The sequence below is a fragment of the Leptonotus elevatus genome, chromosome 11 (assembly GCF_054856555.1).
Source record: "Leptonotus elevatus isolate MCC_2025b chromosome 11, RoL_Lele_1.0, whole genome shotgun sequence".
NCBI classification, from domain to species: Eukaryota; Metazoa; Chordata; class Actinopteri; order Syngnathiformes; family Syngnathidae; genus Leptonotus; species Leptonotus elevatus.
Genome location: NC_141249.1, coordinates 20208475 through 20230916, shown reverse-complemented (window position 1 = coordinate 20230916; position 22442 = coordinate 20208475). Strand labels below are relative to the sequence as shown.

The 22442-nt window shown below is 41.0% G+C and overlaps 2 protein-coding genes across 3 annotated transcripts in view; both read right to left on the bottom strand.

The window, feature by feature from the left end:
- prdm5 (PR domain containing 5) overlaps positions 1 to 849 on the bottom strand; it is a 35115-nt gene extending 34266 nt beyond the window's left edge. Inside the window, exons 1-2 of one of the 2 annotated variants that reach the window (XM_086088491.1) lie at positions 753 to 849; positions 568 to 666 (exon numbers count right to left, since the gene is read on the bottom strand). In XM_086088491.1, coding sequence (XP_085944617.1) covers positions 568 to 660 — 93 coding nt within the window. In that variant the 5' untranslated portion in view covers positions 661 to 666; positions 753 to 849. Of the gene's footprint in view, positions 1 to 567 lie in introns of both variants that reach the window. The other variant, XM_086088492.1, reaches the window with a different exon arrangement.
- Positions 850 to 5730: 4881 nt separating this feature from the next.
- On the bottom strand, positions 5731 to 17285 carry ndnf (neuron-derived neurotrophic factor). Its single transcript, XM_086088493.1, has 4 exons — positions 16948 to 17285; positions 10728 to 10931; positions 10383 to 10507; positions 5731 to 8493 (listed from the first exon to the last, which is right to left on the bottom strand). The coding sequence occupies exons 2-4, from the start codon at positions 10928 to 10930 to the stop codon at positions 7109 to 7111; spliced, it is 1713 nt and encodes a 570-aa protein (XP_085944619.1). The 5' UTR covers position 10931; positions 16948 to 17285; the 3' UTR covers positions 5731 to 7108.
- Positions 17286 to 22442: the final 5157 nt, after the last annotated feature.

The window sequence follows — 22442 nt, the reverse complement described above, 5'->3', positions numbered from 1 at the left end:
TTACTGCTGAATTCAAATTCCACAAACGCAATATTAATCAGAATGTCGTGTTTTGACTGTTGGAGCGCCATAGAAAATCACTTTATCTCTGCAATATTACATAATTATTACAGTTGGGTTTTTTTGTTGTTGCAATGGATGACGTAGAAATAAATTGTCCCACACTTGCGTGTAACACGTGAACGCACCTTCAACTTCCTAAACTCCAGGCAAGGGGGGCGTGTTGACCGCACACGTCATCTTCCCCCCCTTTTTTTAAAGAACTACTTCATATAAACACACCGAGGAGATGCTCCGTAAGTGCCTTTCTGGATTATTCACACGTCATTTGCAGTAAAGTTAACTTATTTTGTCGAGTTGCTGTCGTGAATGTGAACTCGGCGAACGTGAAGAGGGGAAAAAAATGGTGGTGGTGGTGTGGAGGGGGGAAAAAAGTTGTGTTGCTACGTGGCACTTCACGTCACAACTCTCTCGCGTTTGACAGCCACTTTGAAAAGAGGGGCCACCTCGAAACAAAACACGCGGATTTCAAATAAGCTTTGTCGAGGTGGGGAAAGAAGGACAAACCTTTTTGACCCGTCGCGCCGTGAACAGACCGATTCCATCCTGGATTTTGGACGATTGGAGGGAGAATCTGTCCGGCACGTACATCCCCAACATGGTGTGCTGTCATGAGCGGGCAAACAAAACAAAAAATTCGACAAAATGGACGTTTTGGAGGCACGACGTCAGAGGCGAGGGAGCATTCTCACTTTTGTATTTCTTCACGTCCTCCACGGCGGGGATAGTCAAGGTCTAGGTGCGGATCCAGGTCCAGGTCGGACTTGTTGCTACTCTGCTCAGGGCAGGAAAGGCAAACGGCGCCTTCTGATTGGTCCAAAAAGTTTGTAACTGGAAGCTGTACCTTTTGCTGCATCCAATCAATGCGGACTCAGCAAAATCAGGATTTGGTTGATTCCAACGTGATTTTTGTTGTATTATATATATTGGGTTATTATTATATTTTCAAATAAATAATTTAGGATTTTTCTATTTTAATATTGTTAAAATTTTTGGTAAGTTTCCTTTTTTTTTTGTATTGTTATAGCACAGTTATACATATTTTATTATTACACTTAAGATACATGTTTATTTTACTATCCTTTAGTTATTGATATTATAATTATTTAATTAGATACATTTATATTGTATTACATTGTTGCTTTAATGTTCAGATTTTATTGTATGATTTCATTGTTGTCAGTTGTACTTTACTAAATTACATCTTGAATTTTCTAACATTCACATTATTGTATTTTTATATGTGTTTATGTGTGTATTATATTGTTTTATTGTATTTTTATGTATCTTGAAATAAAAACGACTGCATACCTTGCATCCTTGCGTGCGTTCTACTGTTCATATTATTATCAAAATCATTATATATAGTTTAAATTAATAGACCTCCACCAACACCCAAATGATACCAAAAGTTTTGTTGTCCGTTAGCAGGCTACTCCCTGGTTTACTCGAAAACGTTATTGTCGTACGATTTACTGACAAAAAACATTGTCATTAAAAAAATAATAAGTCTAAAAGAGTTTTTGAAATTCCAAAACGTTTTTTTCTGTAAAAAAAAAAAAAGGGGGGATTAGGATCCTCGTGAATTCAGATCACCAGATTGAGGTAGTTGGCTAATGTTTTGCACGACATCAAATTTCATTGAATTTCCGAATTGTTTGAACGTCTTTCTTTACCTTTGACGTATGACTGTAGGCTATATGATGCTATTTATATTTGATATTAGACAGACGGGCGTCACATTCTTTGGCACGAGCAAAGTGAATGGCTTTAAAATGACAAGACTTTTTCCCCAGTTATTATAAATTTCCAGCGGGATCTGGCCTAGACATCGCCAACCGCTTCAGCCTGATGGACGACGGCAGCGCTATACGTTGGACAAATTGACAAAGCAGACGACAGAGACGCATTTGTCTCTTAATTAAAGACGTTCCCGACCAACACTCAGACTCTATGGGACCGCCGCCAGCCGTCCGGGCGCTGTCTTTTTCTCGGACCACCGACTGATGTCAGCCCGCGCCAAAAACGACACAAATCACATTTAGGACACGGCCGAGTGGAGATTCTTTCAGACTGGAGCAAATATTTTCTCTGGAGGGAAAACCTCCCATTTGGCCAGCGCACAAATGCTTCCATACACCATTTTCCAAAATTGATGTGTGCATCCCCCAACCCCCCTCAAATGGCCCAAACCTGATACTGCTACATTGGGAGGGGGAGCCCGCCTGCTTCGCCGCAACTCCCTATTTCAAGGCCGAATAAACCATTTCCTGACGCGGTGAGGTCACGGGATGAACCGTGTTTTCATTTGGACGATCCTGAGTCGTCTTTTGGGGGAATTACAGTGCTGATGAAGCAGGAAAAAATTACAAGGTAGACTCCCCTTGTTGTTTTGCAGCTCCATTTTCACAGCCCGTACACAAGCCTTTACGCAAACTAGAACAACTTCCTATTTCTAAAATTCAACAAAAAGTAAATAATAAAAAATTTTGGGGAAAAGTACATATTTTTCTTAAAAATCAGTTTAAAAAATAAATATGGCTTGATTGTCATAGAGCCATAACCTTTTTGTGTAAATATCAGTTGAATCATTTTAATCATAATGTGGTACTACTCAATGATAGAGTTAGAACAATGTGCGAGTCCTTTTAACTCATTCACTCCCCGCCATTTTCACTGAAGCAATCCCCTTGGCTCCCGGCTGTCTTACTGGATTTTGCAAAACATGGAACCTACCAAAATAAAGATTAGAGTCTCTTCTTTCATCCGGAAAAAAAAGTATATTTCTATCTGTGTTTTCTGCTTTGCAGCAATTAGCATTAGAATATATCTAAGTTTCATCATTACTCACGTATCGGTTTTGAACTGTGGGGAAAACAGCTTGTTTGCAACATGGCCGTGGTTGGTCTCTTATACTCAGCTGCCACATGCTGGCCGTGTTTGTAATAACTACCATTGCTTCAACCGTTTTCTGCAGTGCAGAGGCTGCATCAAAGCCGTCTGTATGCACTAGCATAAATAAATAAAAACGTCTTATTTTTGTAAACGTATATATACGTCTTTGGGAGCATGGTAATATTTCAAATATAACGTATTTATGCGTTTTTGGGAGCAAATGAGTTGATAAGACGAAATGCCACAGGATGACGCCTTCAGGGAAGGGGTTCCTCCTCAGGACCCGGACTGGTCGGTCAATGCAGAATTCGCCGTACCTACGTCAACTCGCCCTCTCTCTATGCAAGAGAGGAGGGAGCAAGAAAGAGGAGAAGCGGTAATAAAACAGGCCTACATTTGGTTCAAATAAATTTACGAGTACAAAAATAAATCTTAAGTAGATATCTAAATATTTCTACTGAGGTAGCAATACTAGTTTAAGCAGAAAGGCCCTCCTTTTTGGCCGTTGGAATCAGCAAACGAACCAGTGTGTTTGGACGAAGATTTCGGGACGGACCACATGGTACCACAAGCTAATGGGCTCTAATGGGCACAGCTCGACTACTTCCTGAGCTTAATAATACCACTCCTTTGTTTCCTGTCTCTCATGATTGGACAAACTGATTAATCCAGGTGTGTCTGGCCATTGTCGCCATGGTTACTGAGGTCAGGCACACCTGAATGAATCAGATTGTCCACTCATGAAAGACAGGAAATGAAGCTATTGAGTTCAGGAAGTAGTGGAGCCCATTTTGAGATCATGACATGATTCTAAACCAGTCAGAATTGAGCTATGTTTTTTAGTGACAATTCTCACGGCGGTGAGTCAATCAGTTTGGTTTGAAGAAGGAAACTTTTAACCACTTCCCATACCCTTTAAAGGCTACTTTTTCATTGTATACAATTACCATAATTTTCTATGAGGAAATTAATGTCAAGCAATGTTGTGGAATATGAATCGTTTTTGCTTTGATTTTACTTGATGTGTGTGTTGAAGCTTAAAACAACTAACCACACACAATAGATGGCATTCACATATGCAGTGAGTACATGCATCCGCTTTTATCAGGCTATCCATGACACTCTGGCAGCTCCTTGGAAGCTCCTCCGCATTATTGCGGGGCAACAGGAGGTTGATGGAATTCAGGTGGCAGGAGCCTCCCTGCACTTCCTCCAAGTGGGGAAGCGCCCAATTGTCGCTGAGCGTACTTGACAACATTCACCAGTGCCCTGAAAAGAACTTTTCGCCACGACGTCGCACGCACTTCCGGGTGGCAAAAGCAAGGTTGTCAGGGGTGACCACATTTTTTCTTTTGAGGGCCCCATACAGACAAATGAAATGATATGAGGGCCACTTTGAACATTTTTGACTTTAATTTATCCCACCAAATCCACGTTCAGATCCAAAATAAGAGCAAACTGGTGTAAGCTGATCGTTTATAAAACAGTTACTTGAGGATCGTTAATGTTCATACATCTGCCCCATGACACAGAGCAGAAAGTGGTAGAAAACATTTTTGCTTGTAAAATTGAATTATCTTCATTCACCCCAGTGTTTTGAAGAGAAATTCTATTATTATTTTCATTATAAATACTTTATTAGTATTTTTGCATACAAAGTAGCTATCTAGCAAAGCTCTACAGTATATAATCCAATTTATTAGCACTATAGTGGCAACTATTTTTTTGGCACACTCCCTCCTCACACTGCCCACCTCCACATTAAAAAATAACAAAAAATTAACTAGCCTTGCGGCCATGTCATATGTCATTTTTATGCCGCAGGCCCCCGGGCCATAGTTTGGACACCCCTGGCCTACACCGACCAATAGGAGCAGCCCATGACTTCAAAGTTTGATAGCATTTTCAACCACAAAAACCTAGAGAGAGAAATGCCACCAACACAAGTTCCACCTACCAACATCAACTCATGTTGTAAGATGCATAAAAAAGTTTCAAGGACCCATGCTAGAAATTGAACAGGAAGTCGGATAGTGTGGTTTGAAGCAGCCATTTTGGGGCAGTTAAATTATAGCGCTCATACTTTGACAAACTCCTACTAGGGAGTTCAACCAAACAAACCCCAATTGGAAGTCAGTATCCAAGAAAGATGGGCAACACTAAATTGCCGAGCTTGCTTTCCTATACCCTCTAATGTGGTCGACTAACTTTCTAGGGAACATTACAGAGTCAGAAATGGCTGCTTCAAACCAAAATGGCTGACTCACTGTTAAATTTCCAAAATGGGTCCTTGAAAATTTTTTGTTTGTCATGTTATAGCACAAAAGTCCACCCAATTTAACGTTAACTGGTGAAAATGGTGCTGGCGGGAAAAAACTGTTCATGTTACAGAGGGAAAAATTGCCGTTTCAAACCAAAATGGCTGACTTCCTGTTCGTTTTGCGGCATGGTTTCTCAACATTTTTATGTATATCTTGTCATAATACCAACCAAATTTAATTTTGATAGGTAAAATTGTTTGCGGGCTGTCTTATTTTCTAACTTCTCAAGGGGTGCTACTGAGTGAGTGGCTTGGTCCACTATATTACTCCATATGGATAATTACAAAAATATACACGATTACAAAAAAACTGTTGTTCAACTTGTAGACGGTCAAGTTTACTAGTCTGTCAGCATAATTGTGATTGTTTCAAATGTCTCTATGGTCCATCACGTTAAAACATGAGGCGCTTTTATCTCGATTGTGCTCGGACGAAAAGAACACGACACCCGGGGTGACACAGAGATTACGTTTTCTATATTTAGTGTTTATGTACATGAATATTGGCAGGACAACTCTGTACTCATGACACACACTCGCGCACACATTCAGGCCATCGCGCACACACAAACACGCACGCACGTTGATACAGTGATACTAACACAACATCGCCAAGCACAGGACACAGTTACAAGAGAGCGATTACACGAGGGAATGTCATGGTAACATTTCATCAAGTGAAACACACAGAGAAAAAGTATAAAATAATTTAAAAGTCTTGGTGGACAATAGGCAGCGAGAGGTCTGTACAAGATAGCGTCCTCAATCCGTGGATCATTCTTTCTTTCTATTTTCATTTGGCCAGCGAAAATCATCAAATTAAAAAGTGACTGATTATTTTCTTAATTGTTTGTTTTCAAATGAAAATATGTTTTTTTTTTGTGTGGACACGTTCACAACAGGTCAATATCTGCAATATAGAGAAAGCATATAAAAGATATCTTTGTTATAGTTTTACCCTTAACACACTTTGAACACATGAACTTATTAAAAACACTTTTTAAACACATTGTACAAATTTAAAGACAAAAAAATAAAATGTACACAAAATACCGTACATATTGAAACGTATTGCCGAGTCTCCATCTGAGTGTCTTTGTGTGAGCTGTGGCCGACAGCAGCAGCGTTTAGGTTTTGCTTTTCTCCCAGCTTTGAATTGATGGCTGAAAAGTGCATCGGCAACTGTGGCTGTCCTTTCCCACATGCAAGGGCATCACAAGAAGTAATTATACAGTACAAGAAAAATGATTGCTTAAAAATCTGCGACATAGTAAGGGAACACTGTACAATAACACTTAAAACACATTTGTCTTTGATATAATACAGACGGATGGATCATTTGACGAATCGCGATCGTGGTCCAGGTTGATTGTGACGTGCGCTGATGGCAAACGTAGTCACACTCTGTAAGTCGAAGTACAGATTCTTGTGTAAAAAAAAAAAACTGTTTAAAATGCAATTTTTAAAAAAAGGTACAGATTCTTATTCCACACAGGAATGCCCATATTCGAACCCCCACCGTCAGAACTCGTAGATGTGACTTTACTTTTGTTTGTATATGTTCCATAAATAAAACAGTTAACAAAATAATCAGTCACTTTTTTGTGTTTTTTGATTTCCGACAGTCAAGAGTCATGCAGCGACGATGAAAAGACAAGCCTGCTCACGAGGCGGAGGGGAAATGTAAACATAAATATACAGGTGGATGTCTCCAGCAACAGTTCCGTCTTCCGCCGCAAGTGAGTAGTCAGTCTGTATATCTTTCAAAGAGTTAAATAAACGTATTCCATATATATATTTATAATAGATTTCTTCCTCTGTGCGTAGTCATTTTTAGCAGTACTTCCTCGTTTTCACCAGTTTGCTCTGGTACTTGACTGAGTGGCCGCTGTGCGCCACCACGTAGACGTCCAGCAGGTAGCTCTTCCCGGGCTCCAGCCCCACGACCGTCTCCGTGGTCACCGCCTTCTGCAGGTTGGGGCTGTAGAAGTACTTGCACAGGACCTTCTCCGACTTGCGCCGCGCCTCGGGCCCGGCGCAGCGGTTCTGCTCACGCCGCCTCTGCTCCTCGCCGTAGTCGTCGGCCACTTCCTTGCGGTAGACGCAGTATTTGTTTCGCTCTTGCGTTCCCAACCAGGCCACGGTGACGGAGGAGCAGGTTCGAAGCTTGTCGAAGGCTTTGATGCGGGTGTCCTCGGGCAGGGACGGGAAAGGCTGCTTGCTGCCGGCTCGGGTGGTGGCCAGCACCTTCAGGGTGGAGGCGCCCTTGCGGCTTCCCCGCAGGCGGATCAGGTACTTGGCCTTGGGCTTGCCGCGCAGTTGGAACTGCCGCACGCCCTCCACGTTTTGCGAGAGCAGCAGCTTGCCGTCGCGCCTCACCTGCACCTGTACAGAGTCCAAGCAGGCGTGCACGAAAAGCGTCACCCGCTGGTGCGAGGACACGGGGGCGAAACGAAGGAACTTGCTGCCTTTTCTCTTGATGAACACATCTGACACTTTGCCATCCTTGAGCTCAATCGTCTTCTGCTGGGCTTCCTCCTTGGTGCGGGCAAATGTGCCCACGTAGGCCGTGCTGGTGTTGGTAGCCGAGTTGACGGCGAACACGTCAAAGTAGTACTGAGTATCAGGCTTTAGGTCGGAGACGGTGAAGATGTTTTTGTTTCCGATGCACAACTTGTGAATGTCCGACATTTTAGGCTTGGGCGGGTACGCCCGCGAGATCTTGTTGCTCATCAGGCCTCGATCTTTGCCGGGCGGGACGAAGCCGAAGTGGGCAAAGTCAAACGGACTGAAGTCCCTGCCCGGCTTGGGCGCAAGCATGAAGGCGTCGTCGGCGCCGATCTTGGCCTCGGCGGCGCACATGCTCTTGAAGTTGTGCTCCTTGTTGATGACCACGCAGTACTGCACCGGCTGGCCCATCAGGAAGCCGGTGGGCGTGGGCTTCCAGGCCAGGGTGACCGTGGTGCGACCCAGCGAGGTCACGTCCACGCGGGGGTCGTAGGGCAGCTCCGGGTAGGGCTGGTCGGACTCTGGTGTGGTGGAGGCGTACACCTTGAAGTTGCTATCCTTTTCGGTGGACAGCAGCTCCAACTGGTAGAGGCCGGATGGCGTGCTGGTGGCTACGTAGGACTCCACATCGTTGCCCTTGTAGGTGAACAGCTCCGTGCCCTCGTCCACCGTCACCTGCTGCTTCTGTTGGTCCAATGGCTCAGGCTCCCCTGAAAACAACACAGGCACAACAAAGTTTAGTGACGTGGTCCGTATTATTGGCAAAGTTGATTCACACCATCGGTATTGTTGGCAGTTTAACATCAAACCGTATACATGCTATCTACATAATCTTGATATCATTGACAAAATATTGTTGGCAAAGTCTCGTGATACCATCAGTGTTGTTGGCAAACTATCTTGATACTTTTGGTATCGCTGACGTGAGGATTTTGAAGGTTGGGTGCAGTGAGATGGCGAGGAAAGCTTCACGCGTACAATTATCCACAAACACGCCCGTCGTGTTTTCACTGCAAACATCCCAAAAAGATCACAGCGCCGGCCGGCCGTTGACTTGGCCTTGGCTACAAAGGAGCGCCTTGTGGCTTCGGAAACAGTTCAAGCTCTTGCAAGAGAAACCATAATATTATGTTTGACAACCAGAGAGTGTTCTCGGCGGTGTACTAAAAATTAACGCTCCAGTGATCTGCTCCCAGCACAGCCATGAGAACAAACTCCCCAGTCCAATTTTGAAATGGTCGCTCCACTTACGGAAGCAACTCGGCTCCTTTTGATGCCAGGAACAAGTCCTTGACAGTGAATGCAAGCAATAAATCATCTGGCTGAGGTTTGACGTGACATCCGTCCAGGTGTATATTACCATTTAGATGCTTATGTCACACAGAGAGTCCACACTAACCCCACAATACTATCCCGCACTTCTTTCTTTTTAAAGTAACATGGAGGGCCATGTCAAAGTTGTTTTTCAGTATACAGTATGTGGCGGTTGGCAAATTCACAAACTGGACTTTGGACACCCCTAGCTTAGAAAGTCTTTTATTTTCAGATGCTCAGTCTGCAAAGTACTGGTACTAATATCTGTAACTTGGCCAAGTATCGTGATACTATCCGCACTGCTCGTATTAAAAGTACTATACTATACTAGATGTATGGTTTGCAAAATATGGTGGTAATATCTACAATCTTGTCAAACTATAGTGAAAATATTGGTGTCATTGGCAATGGCATGGGCGTCAATTATACGTGGATTTTCGCTATTGTTCTTTAAATAGATTTATTTCTACATCTTTTGATTGAATTGGAGATTGACTATCATTTTTATACAACTCGCTGATTGGCCGCAAAAAAACTTGATCTTGTAAAGCCTCTTTTTTTTTTCTTTTTTTTTTTATACAGTAAATAAATAAGTTACCGGTATTTAAATAGAGGTATTGCTCCGTCTTATGATCGGATCGGTGACCGGAAATCTTTTTTTTTCAACTCGCTGATCTGTGATCGTGTTCGGCCCCAAATATCCTGATCATGTAAAGCCTACATGATAGTATTTGTATCAATGGTAAAGTATCATGATACTACCAGTTTCGTTGTCGAAATATCGGTGTAGTATCCATAAAGATGACAAAGAAAAGTTATTGGTAGAAAAGATTTGCGATATAGAAAAGTATCCTATTACTTACTGTCTGTGTCGCTGACATTACAGTAACGCTACAGTCAGTTATCAATGGCAAAGGATTGTGCCAGTATCACCGGTGATAGTATTGGTATCGTTGGTAAAGCTTTTTTGATGCCTCAGCATCGAACAAAAAGAACTGGAGGATACTTTAGGTTTCTAGTCAGATTCTTAAGAGGAGGGAAGCAAGACACAGACAGACAGACAGACAGACAGACAGACAAAGTGGGACCCAACATGAAACGATGAGGGCGGCCTAAGTAAAGGGACGTAATGGCTTTAATTCACGCGCACCGAGTCTCAAATTAAAGGCATGCCGGCCCACAAGCGGTCAGACGGAGCGACTTAATGAAAACCCGGCCGACACACACACTTTTTGCACATCAAACTACTCATTAAGGCCCGTTCGTGGTCCTCCCGGTCCATTACCTGACGCCTCGCCGCTAGCCTCCTCGGGCAGCTCCTGCAGCGTCAGTGTCCACTCCAGCGGCGCGTCGCAAGGGGTCACCGTCACCGACAGTGGCGTGTTGTCTTCTTCCACCACAAAGTAGTACCTGGGGGAACCATTACAAGTACCGGCGTCAGATTTTGGCATCAAATCAAGTACTGAACCACAGCACCAAGCCAGACATGTCAACATGTCTCTCAGATAAATTATTGATCGTGTTGTAAAACCGCACAGCGTTAAAGTTGATTTACATAACAGGAATGTGCTTGCTCCACAATGTTGGGTGCATCAAAACAATGTTGCCGAGGTTATTTTGTGATTTTTACCTTTTGGGCGTGTCCCTGAAGAGGTAGCCACTGATCTCTGCTCCGTCGGGAATAACGGATGAGTCGTGGAAGATAGATTTGTCTCGGATTTGCATCTGGAAAAGTCCCTCATCTCGTGTGGGTAGCTTCTGCGCCAAAGTACCCAGAACCCCGAGTAGAACCAGCAGCAGCAGCCTACTACTCCATCCTTTACACTGCCTCATCCTGGAACACAAACAAATGATATTTGTCAATTTACATGACCTTGATTCACTCATTTCATGTTAGCTTCAGCAATTTTAGCTTCACTCTCGATAAAGCAATGCTAACAACAGCTAGCATGTCTCATAATAAACTATGATAACTAACTGTGTATTTAATTAGGCTTTAACGTTTTTGTACAAAAAAAAGATTTCAAGATAACAATTCAAGCACTTTTTCCTTTTACTTAATTTTTCGATCCTTTAGTTCAACGCGAGCTAAGCTAACGCTACTTCAGGAACATGCTAAGATGGCTATAGCTTCAGTTGTTTGTTTGTTTGTTTTATAATACAAAAATATATTTTTTTAAAAAGCAGTAATGAAGCATTTACAACACATAGTTACGTTGGATAAATGACTTATGTTATGTACCAAGTTAAGACAAGTAGCTGTAGCATGTTTTTTTCTGTTTTTATTACTTATACAAAAGCATAACAAGCATAAATGTGCAACTTGAAAAAAAAAAATTGAACGAAAGTGACAATTCTGGCTACTCCGTCTTTCTTTTGTTGTTGTTTTAATCAAGGTCACTCGTACGTCAAATTTTTGCTTGCAACACAAAGCAGAAAGTTGACTGAGCGATAACTTGAATATGTAAATTGGGGCGCTCGTACGTCAAGGTATCACTGTATATACAGCTCTGCAAGAAATTTAAGAGACCAAAGAAATACTCGACCTTTTTGTTATTTTGGCAATTTTTCATTTTGTGAAAAAAATTCTCCAAGTGACTGGTAACAATATTTGTTATCAATCGTACATAGAATGACAAAAATGTTGGTTTTACTCTAACATATGTCTATAAAGAGGAAAATCGGAGCAACTGTAATTTTGCAATGGTCTCTTAATTTTATGATTTGTATTTTTATTTTATTTTTGCCTTGCGGATGCGAGACCTTACTTAACGCTAAACGCGAGTGACAGATTAGCTATCGCGTGACAGATAAAAAGTGAAAGGATGGCGAGCGACCAAGCGGACGGAGGGATTAAATTTTAAAACACGGATGCGTGAAGAAGGGAAACCACAGCAGGTTCATAAACCGCTTAATAATAAATGTTTAAAAATCCCCCAAATCCGTGTCGTTTAACATTTATTGACGTTTTTGTTGGCGCACAGATGGGCGTGCTGCTGAGAGGATCTCGCATGTCCTATTGATTTTGGAGCCATTGATTGCAGATGATGGGAACGCTCAAATCCCTGGCGATTTAATCAGCGTAATGGCTGCAGATTAGCCAGATACTTTACCGCCATCTACGCCGTGTCCTTTAAATGACCCATGCAACCAACCAAAAACCCAACCAAAAAAAAAAAAAAAAAACACCAACCAAGCAGCCTCTCTCTTGCTGACCACACACATACAGCAAAACATCACTTTTTGTACCAACATGTATATTAAGAGCAGTTTAAAAATGAGCAATTAACTAGCTAACTCAAAGGAACACCTCCTGATCCAAAGCATACCACAGCAACTACACCGCTCCTACTCATGTTGGAAGTCAAATTAATGTAAAGCTAGAAAAAAAAAAAGATGTAAAGACATTCAGGAGGGCTTTGCTATTTTCATATTTGTATGTCAAAGACAGGAAGGAAGAAAGAAGAAATAAGGCTTCATAATACTGTAGTCAAATGTTTTCACTTTTAGCGCCTATGTCACATCCTGTCACATTAAGATTTATGCCTTCAGTGTCATGATGTCATCATCATTAGGAAACACACACACACGAGCACACGTGCGGAGCAGCCGTGCTGAGATACATTATTATGTCAACATGGTCACACACACGCACACATACACACACTGTCATTGCGTGACATAACAACAACAAAAAATGCATCTGGAACGTGTGATCTACGTTTGAGCAATGACTGCATGATAATAGTTTGGTGGGGGGGGGGCGGGGAAAGGGCATTGAAAAAGGCAAAAGCGTCTTTAGTTGACTAAAAGGAAGAACTCGTGATCAGAAGCATACCACACAGTAGTCGACTTTACTAGTTACGCAATTATTTTAATAAAATGAGGATCTCATCCGCCCCCCACCCCCGCCCCCCCTCTGGCTGGCGCACCACAATAAAGTGTCAGCTGTAACAGATCATCCTGTGATGTTCTTGATTTGTGAAAAAAAATCAATTATGTCATCGGGGTCCAATCGACGTCAACCTGACTTCCATCACATTAGTATCGGCTTTATCGAAATATGAGGTCATGCAACCGCTACCACACAGGCTACTTCTGTTTTACACAATTTTTATCAGGTTTGAGTATTTATTTATTTATTTATTTATAAATTGCTTTCAGTTTGTCAAATTTCAGGGCTGGGTGTTGTATTATTGATTGATTTGTCAATTTTTATTTTATTTATAGTTGTATCTGTTTTTCCTAATGTTTGTCTAAGTTTTGTCATATTTTTGCCTGTTTTTTCTTCTTTTTTTTTGAGAACTTTTTAGTTTTTTACTTTTTCTATATGTTTTTGTCACATTTACTGTATATTTGGTTTTGTCGTGTCATTTTGTAAAATTTGCCATTTCTTCCCCATTTTTGATCCAAATTTTGCCTCCTTTTTGTGTGTCTTTTTTAGTTTTTTTGTCACATCAATGTAAATTTTTGTTACTTTAAAAAAAAACACGTTTTTTCAGTTGTACCAGGTTTGTGTCAGTTTCTTTTTCTCAATTTTTATCAAATCTTTTTTAGTTAGTTTTGGCTCGATTTTTTGTAAAAAAAAAAAAGTTTTGACAAAAATGCATACAAATTTGAAAAATAATTTGTATGCATTTTTGTCATGTTTTTTTACTTGCTCTTCATATTATTTTTTTGTTTATTTATTTATTTGTTTTGTTTATTTGCCCAAGTTTTGCCCTTTTTTTTTAATATATAATTATTATTTTGAGATTTTTGGTAGCTTTTTGTCCGTTTTACCATACTAACAAAGTGGCTCTGCCCCCACCTCTGTCACTTCATCTCTCCCTCCGGCTCCTCATCAGGATGAAAACGCGAGCTGCTCTCTGCCACATGGAATTCATTAACGAAATAAAAATACAGTTTGATTTCAAGTCAAATAAAGACATTTTACGGTGGCTCTGCGGGAGCCTTTGTACTCTTTGGAGGAAGACGAGGGGCTTCCAAAGCAAGTCCGCTACTCTTGAATACTTCTTAACCCACTTTTTGAAAAAAGAAGACTAAGTAAGGCTTCAAGAACCAATGCAGCGTACGACTTGGCGGTTGCATTTCTTGGCATCATGGCTGTCTCCCTGCCATCCAAAACAATCATCCATGGCAGCTCCGCAGTTTTCCAGGCGGTCACGAGCGGGATAGCGCGAGCCCATTTTCCTTCCCCTGCTCTGCACTTAGCGCCGCATCCTGGAATGTTGAGCCAGTGGGGTCAGCTGCCGACAAAATGTCATTCAGGGATGGGAGAAAGGGAAAAGGGTTGTCACATATTTGGGGGGGGGGCTGATTTTTAACAGTTTGTTTTGTATGTATTTTTGTCCTTTTTTTTCTCTCTTTTTTTTAAACATTTTTGTAATTTTAATGAGCATTGGACACATTTTAGTTATTTGTTAAGCCATTTTGTGGCAGATTTTTGTTGTTGACATTTTTTACTGCTTGTAACATATTTTTGACACATTTTTCTGTTCGGCTTTTTTTTTTCTGAAAAATTCATGCAAGCAAGGGAGGCATGAGGGAGGGACATCCGAGTGATGTGGTGGCTTTGTGGCCCCGGCCAAGGGAAGATGGCCCATGGGAAAGAAAGTCTTCCCCAAAGGGCCATGCAAGGGGAAGCCTCGTGGGAAAAAAAATACACTTTGACTTCTAAACTCTGCTCAATGACTGGCGGGAATGAGGCTTGGGAAGGAGATGGATAATTCATCCATCTATCCATCTGTCCTTCCATCGTATATGGCATAATCCAAAGGATACCGCATTGTATGTCCTACATTTATCTGCCTGTCTAATTGGGAAAAGCACATGATCCAAAGCATAACACATCATACCCAATGGTTTTATGAATCTAGCTATACAACTGTATTTAAAATCTATGTATGTGACATATATGTAAAGTGTAAAATTGTACCCAAATAAGAAAAACAGTTATTCAAAACACGTGTTGTACTATAAAGTTAAATTCATTTGAACCGCATCCTGGATTAAAACACTAACGTTATGCATAGTTGTGACATTTAATCCAGTGATTCTTCGCACTTTGAGAATGACTGATTTCGGCAATAGCGCTTAGGCCCGATCGACAATAACGGCAGCAACACTGTCGGAATTTCTTTCAGCCGCAAGTTTTCATATGCAAATGTGGCTTTAGTTACGCTATGCCGTGCGGACCTTTCCATTTCGACACTTTCTCTTTTTTTTTTGTTGTTGTTCATCATTCATTGTGGCCTCACCCCCGCTACTAAACTCACTTATTCACAGTTTAACCCCAACACCCCCCACCAACACCCACGCTACTGCTTCCTCTCCCACCCGCCCATGCAACCTACCGCATATCAGTTACTCATTTCCTACTCCCTAATCACTGGGAATTTTATATAGTGGACTTCATAGTGTCATAAAATGTGCAGTAGAAATCTATTTGTGGTGTTTAGGGTGTAGGGAATGAGTCCTGACGCTGTACTTCAGAACCACTTTGGTGGGATGTTGGTGTAGTGGACTATACAGCTCACTTATCAGTTGCCTTCATGCCTTGTCTGTGGAATTCAGATTCACAAATTACTGTCATGACTAAAAGATCCCTGTAGATGGCGACATTGCTTTGAGCGAGGGCTAGGGTGCACCCAGAACTGGTCAGTCACAAGGCACATTTAAACAAACAAGCATCCCCACTCACATTCTTACCCACGGACAATTTAGAGTCTTCAATTAAACAATGTGGGAGGAATCCGGAAAACCCGGAGAAAAACCGTGAGACGGATGTACTAAACCCTACCAGTGTAAAATAATAACAAAAGCCATTTCCACGAATCAGTAACTCATGGTGCATTTAGGGTCCCCCATTCAAAGTTTGAATTTATTGTATAAAATGATGAGTGTTGCATTCAGGGTCCGGAATTCTGAATTTTTAATGCCGATTTCATCAATTAGAGCACTAATGTTGCATTCAGGGTTCAAAGATCAACAAAGGTACCTTTTGGATTTAATTTAAAACATTAGATGGATGAATGGTGTGTTCAGGGTCTGCAATGTACTAATGTCACTTCTTTAGTTAAAACCGAAAAACACTAGTGTTGCGTTCAGTGTCCACAAACTCAAAACAGGATTTCTTTGCTTAAAACACTAGCGGTGCATTCAGGGTCGACAAGTCGACTTTTATGTGCAAATTGAAATCAAAATGATTTAATAATAAATTAAAATACTAGTGGTGCGTTCATGCTCATCAATTCAACTAAGTCATTTCTTGAATGTGTTTAATTCAGGGTCTGCATTTCAAACTTTGCAAGAACATTAAACAATAAAAAAAAATTATATATAATGAACAATGAGTCAAAACACTGGTGTTGCGTTCATTGTCCGCAAATAAACAGCAAGTTTTATTTGATTTGATTTTAAATTTAAGCACTTTTGATGCATTCAGGATGCTCAATTGAACTGTCATTTTTTTTCTTGAATGAAAAACACTTAGTGCTGTGTTCAGGCTCCGCAATTCAAACAGCGAGCAGTTCAAGCCAACAATTGGGATTCAAAACACTCGCGTTGCGTTTAGACTTCCCGATTGAATGAAAACACTCAATGTTGCTTTTAGAGTCAAACTCCGCTGCAAAGTTTGCGTGCGAGCCGCGTCTTGATTCTTTAGAACTTTTTTTTTAACTGATCCCGGAGATGCAAACCGCACAAAATAATACAAACCAAAAGAAGCCACTTCCTCTCTTCTCTCCTCTCTTTGAACGAGCACAAGGGAAAAGCAGGGGAGGGGGGGAACGTCCCACGAGAAGAAGTCGTTTGAACGCATCATAGATGCAAAAGAAGACGAAAGTTACCTTTTGAAATAAACAGCAGCTTGCCGTGTTCCGATGGATGTTGTGCTGCAGCTCCACTGAAGAAAAAGTTCTGTTCGCGGGCAAGTAGTCCTCTCTCTTTCTCTCTCGCTCTCACTTTGACTCTCTCGCTCTCTCTCTCTCTCTCTCTCTCTCTCTCTCTCTCAGGGTCGCTGTGTCCTGCTCTCTCGTGTGGTGTGGTGTGTGTGCCTGCGTGGAAGCCAGCGCCAAAATGAGCTCCAGGAGCGAGTGAGAGGGTGAGAGGGTATCCCGCATGCATGCGCGCGTCCCTCCCCCGCCGCTCCGGAGACCTCCAGCGGATTGGACGCGCCAGCCCACTCGTGGAAAAGAGAGAAAGTGGTGACATGAGGAAGTATCCTAACCCTGCACCACTGATGGCGGCTACTCAAGTAAGAATACTCCATTACTAGATTTAAGTAGATTTTTCTGACTGTGAATAGCAGAGGGTTTGTTTCCCTTAATAAAACGGTCAAATGAACATTCTTTAAAAAATTAAAAATAAACCCCCCATGTGGTTCTCTATTATGAAAAAAGAGCCCATTTGTCTCATCTAGCATAAAATATTGCATTGGCGCCGTCTGGTGGCATATCAGTATACTAATCTTTCATACTGATCAAATGAAGCCCCTCCCCTTATTTCAACTTGAAATAAGGGGAGGAGCTTCATTTCATCAGGCCATAGCCTTGTCTAATCAGAAAGAAAGTGCATCGGCGTTATCTTGTGGCATCTGTAGGCAATTGGAGATCTTTTTTGACTTTTTACTCTTAAAAAACAGATGCCTGTACTTTCTACACCTTGCTTTGCCCAACTAGGCTAATTACTTTTTTCGTTAAACGTTAAAAAGGCAGGAAAAATAGGAACGTATATTTGTAAATTTATAAAAAATGCATTTGTCGTTTTCAAGGACTAATTTACAAATAATGTGTCATTTTAGAAGAATAAGTGTTTAATGAAGAAAAATGTTTTACAATAATAAACTAAATTAAATTGCTATTGCTATTTAGTTTTGTTACAAAAGTTGCTATTTCACAACAACGACAAAATATTAGTTATTTTATCATAAATTGAATCTTTTAATGATAATAAATATTTGTAATTTGTACAAGAATTAACTTTCAATTTTACAAGATTAACTCACAAGGGATTCTTCTAATTTTACCCAAATACATTGCTGAAATTATGTGTAATAAGTGGACTGATTTCCTCAGCGCAAATGATTGGGCTCCCTAAATTCGAGCTTCTTCAGCTGGCAGAAGAATCCTAGCAATTCAGTTTGATTGTTTTTTGGTTTGCGCCACTTCCCACTGTGTCCTCCTTGTTGATCATTCCCTGGGAAGACAAAAAGCAACACGGGTAAGTCAATATTTGTGCTCAGATAAGAGTGAATGGTGCTTTCAATGCTGGAGTGGGGGGTGCACACAATGTGGAATTATGGGATGCTGCTGTTTCCTGTTCTCTGTGTACACTCCACTATATGCACATGCATTCCTCTATTTACATTTTAACACTTTGGAAAAGAAATGTGTCAATAATAAGTTAGTCATGTATTCATGGAGAAGTTGATGAAGCAGACGGAAGACAACTAAAATTGGCGAAATAGTGACATCTAGCGGATGTAGGAGGACTGTCAGTGTAATGCGTGGAGTAGTTTGTGTCAGGAGGGATCTTAAATGGGTCATTTTCTGGTTTTGTTTTACCGTCATCGACAAATTTAAATAATAGTCAAAGACAGCACAAGTAAACGCGGAATGCAGTTGTTAAATCTAATTCGGCAACACGAGTTTTATTTTTATTTTATTTTTTATTTTTTACATCAATGGCCTTTTGAAGGTTTTGCCACAGCGTTTCAGTTAGATTCAGTTTTGGACTTCTCCGCCGACATTCTGCACTCAAAAATGTTATTTATTTATTCATTTTAGAAGTTGACTTGCTGATGTAATTTTGATTGTTGTCCAGAAGATTTCCTTCAGCTTTGGGTCACAAACTGATGGCCAAAAAATCTCCTTCAGGATTTTCTAGTAAAGAAATTCATAGTTAATCAATAACAACAAGTCATCCAGATTCTGAAGTAACAAAGCATCCCCAGAAAATGCTGGTGTTACATTTATGCCAGATGTAACGAGACACATACTGTTCCCCAAAAAATCTATAAAACATTCTCAGAATGACTTTTGGAACCCCCAGATTGACATGTCTATCAAATTTTACGTTGCATAAATGAAGCTGTGTCATCGGGAGCTGAAATTTCCAAACATTTTGAGTATGGAGAAGCCGTGAAAAGGAAGCAATTCCGAGAGGGCCTTGTCCCCAAAATGGCCCCCAGTAGGACAAAGACAGCTTTTCCCGTTTGTGTTTGTGTGCTGTCGTGTCATTGGCGTGCGCTGACAGACGAGCTGTTTGCTGACTGCCAGGTGGGCACACGGAACAGGAAACACGGCAGCCAAAGCCAGGACGTCCTCATCCGACATTTGCCATCAGCATTCCTCATTCTTTGCCTTCAACAGTGCTCCACACAGCATCACATCTGCTAAACCCCCCCCCCTTTTTTTTTATCATATCATTGAGAGTTTTTGTCAAATATTGTCAGATATTTTTTTCCAATTTTGTTGTGCTTTTGTCCTATTTTGTGTGTGTGTGTGGGGGGGGGGGTGATGTTTTTGTTATTTAATTATATAATTGTTATTTTTGAGGGGGGCTATTTCTGTCAGTCCTTTTTTTTGTCTGTTTTTGTGACAAATTTTTAGTGGTCACATTGTCACTGCTGCTAATAGTTTCTGATCTTTGGTCATTCTCACTTGATTAATCCTCCTTGGTTTAGCCTGCCACAAAAAAATAAAGTATTCCGTACTTCTTAAATAATCCTGCATGTGTTTCTAAACATTTTGAGAATGACCCCTCCCCCAGATAAAAAACTTTTAGTGTTATGCATAGCACAATAAAACTCTACATAATCTTAGCAAGTGACAAAACATTCTCACAACCACTACAACACATCTTACAATGTTTTTCAAAAGAAATGATACACGGATGATTTGATTTAGAAATAAGTTTTTGGCTATTTTTTTCCTAGGTTTTGTCATATATTGTCTTTTGTTGGCAGTTTTTAGCGTATCTGTTATCAATTTTGCATATTTTTTTCTCTCTCATTTTTACCATTTACCAGCTTTTTTTCATTCTCCCAGATTTTACTGATATATTTTTTGGAGGGGGGGTGATAAGCTTTTTAAATATTTCATTTGTATGTCTTTGTTGTTTTTATCATGTTTTCACTTTTCCATGTTCCTGTACTATCCTCGACTACAACTAGATTACACTGCTGTCAACTGGTTAGCCAAAAACGCTACCATGATGCTCCTAACGAACCCCACATGGCCCCGGGACCGCAGGTTTCCCATGCTGGCATGAAGTCAGGCCCTCGGAAAACATCAGAGCATCTTTTGGCTGCCGATGAGACAAAAACTCCCGAAAGGCTCAATTGAAAGCAGACGTGAAGTGGACACGAGCGAGCGCCTCATGTCGACATTATCCAATAAGAGGGCAGGAGATCGCGACATTAGCCTCAAAGGGAAGACTGGAGGGGGGGGGGGGGGAGTGGTGCCGCATGTAAACAAAAGGCCAAAGTTTACATTGACAATGGCACAAGCCTTGTTGAGTCCTTTTAGTGAAACGTTAGAGCTGAGCAGCTCCGGGCGAGGAATGTGTAGAGTAAACACAGACAACACGAGGAAGACGGTGAGGAAGAAGACGAAGACGAGGAGACGCTCTCAGGTTCGGTGGGAGATTAGAGAGGAGGAAAGCATGACGTCATCAAACATACGGCTACAAAGTTACACCTTACTTTGGACCGTGTGAAATAGAGAATTGAGATGTTCTTTTTATTTAAGTCAACCCCAGAAAACATGTATTTCCAGAAATATTTTCCATGTGCCCCCACTAGTTTATTCTGATTAATATTGCATTTGTGGGATTTGAATTAAGCGGTGAAATCTACCTGTTTTTATCCATCTCAGGGGGCAGCCATTTTGCTACTTGCTGTCGACTGAAAATGACATCACAGTTGCTGAGGGCTCAGGTAACAACCAATCACGGCTCAGCTTGCAAGTGTCACATGACCAAACTCAGAAAACAGGTGAAAATCGTATATCAATGCTTTTTTTGTGTGAGCGATAAAAAAATACATTGCAGTACAGTTTTAAATTCTGATGCTAACATGCGTGACAATATGATAACAATATCTGATAAAGCCGTATGGATGCTTTGCCTTCAGAGAGAACAATACAACACTTAAGTCAATACTGCACCATGAAAAATGACAATGTACCACATTCTGATATCAACACAATATTTGAAGCTGGTAGAGCGATACCAATATTTATCTCTCAATAGACTCCTTGGAAGTAAGGATTCTTCCGTCAGGTATTGTTTTCAGCCAGTCATTAAGCTGGTGAACACTGCCCTCAGCTGGCTCAACATGTAACTACAGAAAAACCCCTCCTAATAACCATCGTTTTTTGGGAGGAAAATTAGCGTTAGCAATACAAATTCAGAATCTGATGGCACAGATATACTTCTTTATTGTATTTCAAAGTTTCTTGTCCAATAACGGTACGATACATCACCTCATCTTTACAGTGAGCAATAACAATACATGGTGATATTGATGTTTGGTCCTGGTTTATTGATATTTTACCACAATATATATATATATATAATATATATAGCAATGCTGTACCGTGAAAAAAAAAAATGATGCCATGCATTTTATTATCTATATTTATTATTTACTGCTGGTATGACAGAAAGGCGGGTTGCGGCATCACTACCTTCAGTAACCACAATGGCCACTGGATGGCGGTAGTGTAACAGTTTTATAGTTATACTGAGGCCTTGAATTAAGAAAAATAAGAAGATATTAAAAATTTGTACAAGACGTGTTAACCGTTTTAGGGGTTAAAAATCTGTATGTATACCCCACGAAAAAACGGGGGCGAAAAAAACATGTAAGAAGTCCACCTGCTGGCTCTATTATCGACGTCTGAAGACACCCTCTGCTTTTTTAAGGGACACAGGCGACCCCCCCATTCCCCGCCAGGCCCCCCGACATTGTACACAAGGCAGATGTACGCACACATAACTACATTACCTGCACTAATGCAGACAGGTGCTTCCTCCTTGATTCAATCACAAGCCCCCCTGTCAGGAAGCATGTGCATGTTTTCCATATCAACGGCGTCCATTTTAAAGCCATACATTAGCAGGAGGAGGACACTCGACTCAACCCAAATCCTAGGTTGAAACCCTACCCATAGTTTGAAACCTGAGGTCACACATTTTGACCGTTTAATTTTTTAACCAGTCACTGTTACAAATTGTGACCCTACTTTGAAACCCTCCTTTGAAACCCTGTAGTATAAACCCCTACTAGGAAACCATAACCTTGATTTAAAAACACTACCTTGAAACCCTAACCTTAGTT

Coding starts and splice junctions, on each gene's coding strand:
- ndnf (XM_086088493.1), bottom strand. CDS start 10,930: ATGAGGCAGTGTAAAGGATGGAGTAGTAGGCTGCTGCTGCTGGTTCTA. Junction 10,508..10,727: donor TTCAGGGACACGCCCAAAAG/GTAAAAATCACA, acceptor TGGTTCCCCCAG/GTACTACTTTGTGGTGGAAG. Junction 8,494..10,382: donor GGCTAGCGGCGAGGCGTCAG/GTAATGGACCGG, acceptor TGTTGTTTTCAG/GGGAGCCTGAGCCATTGGAC.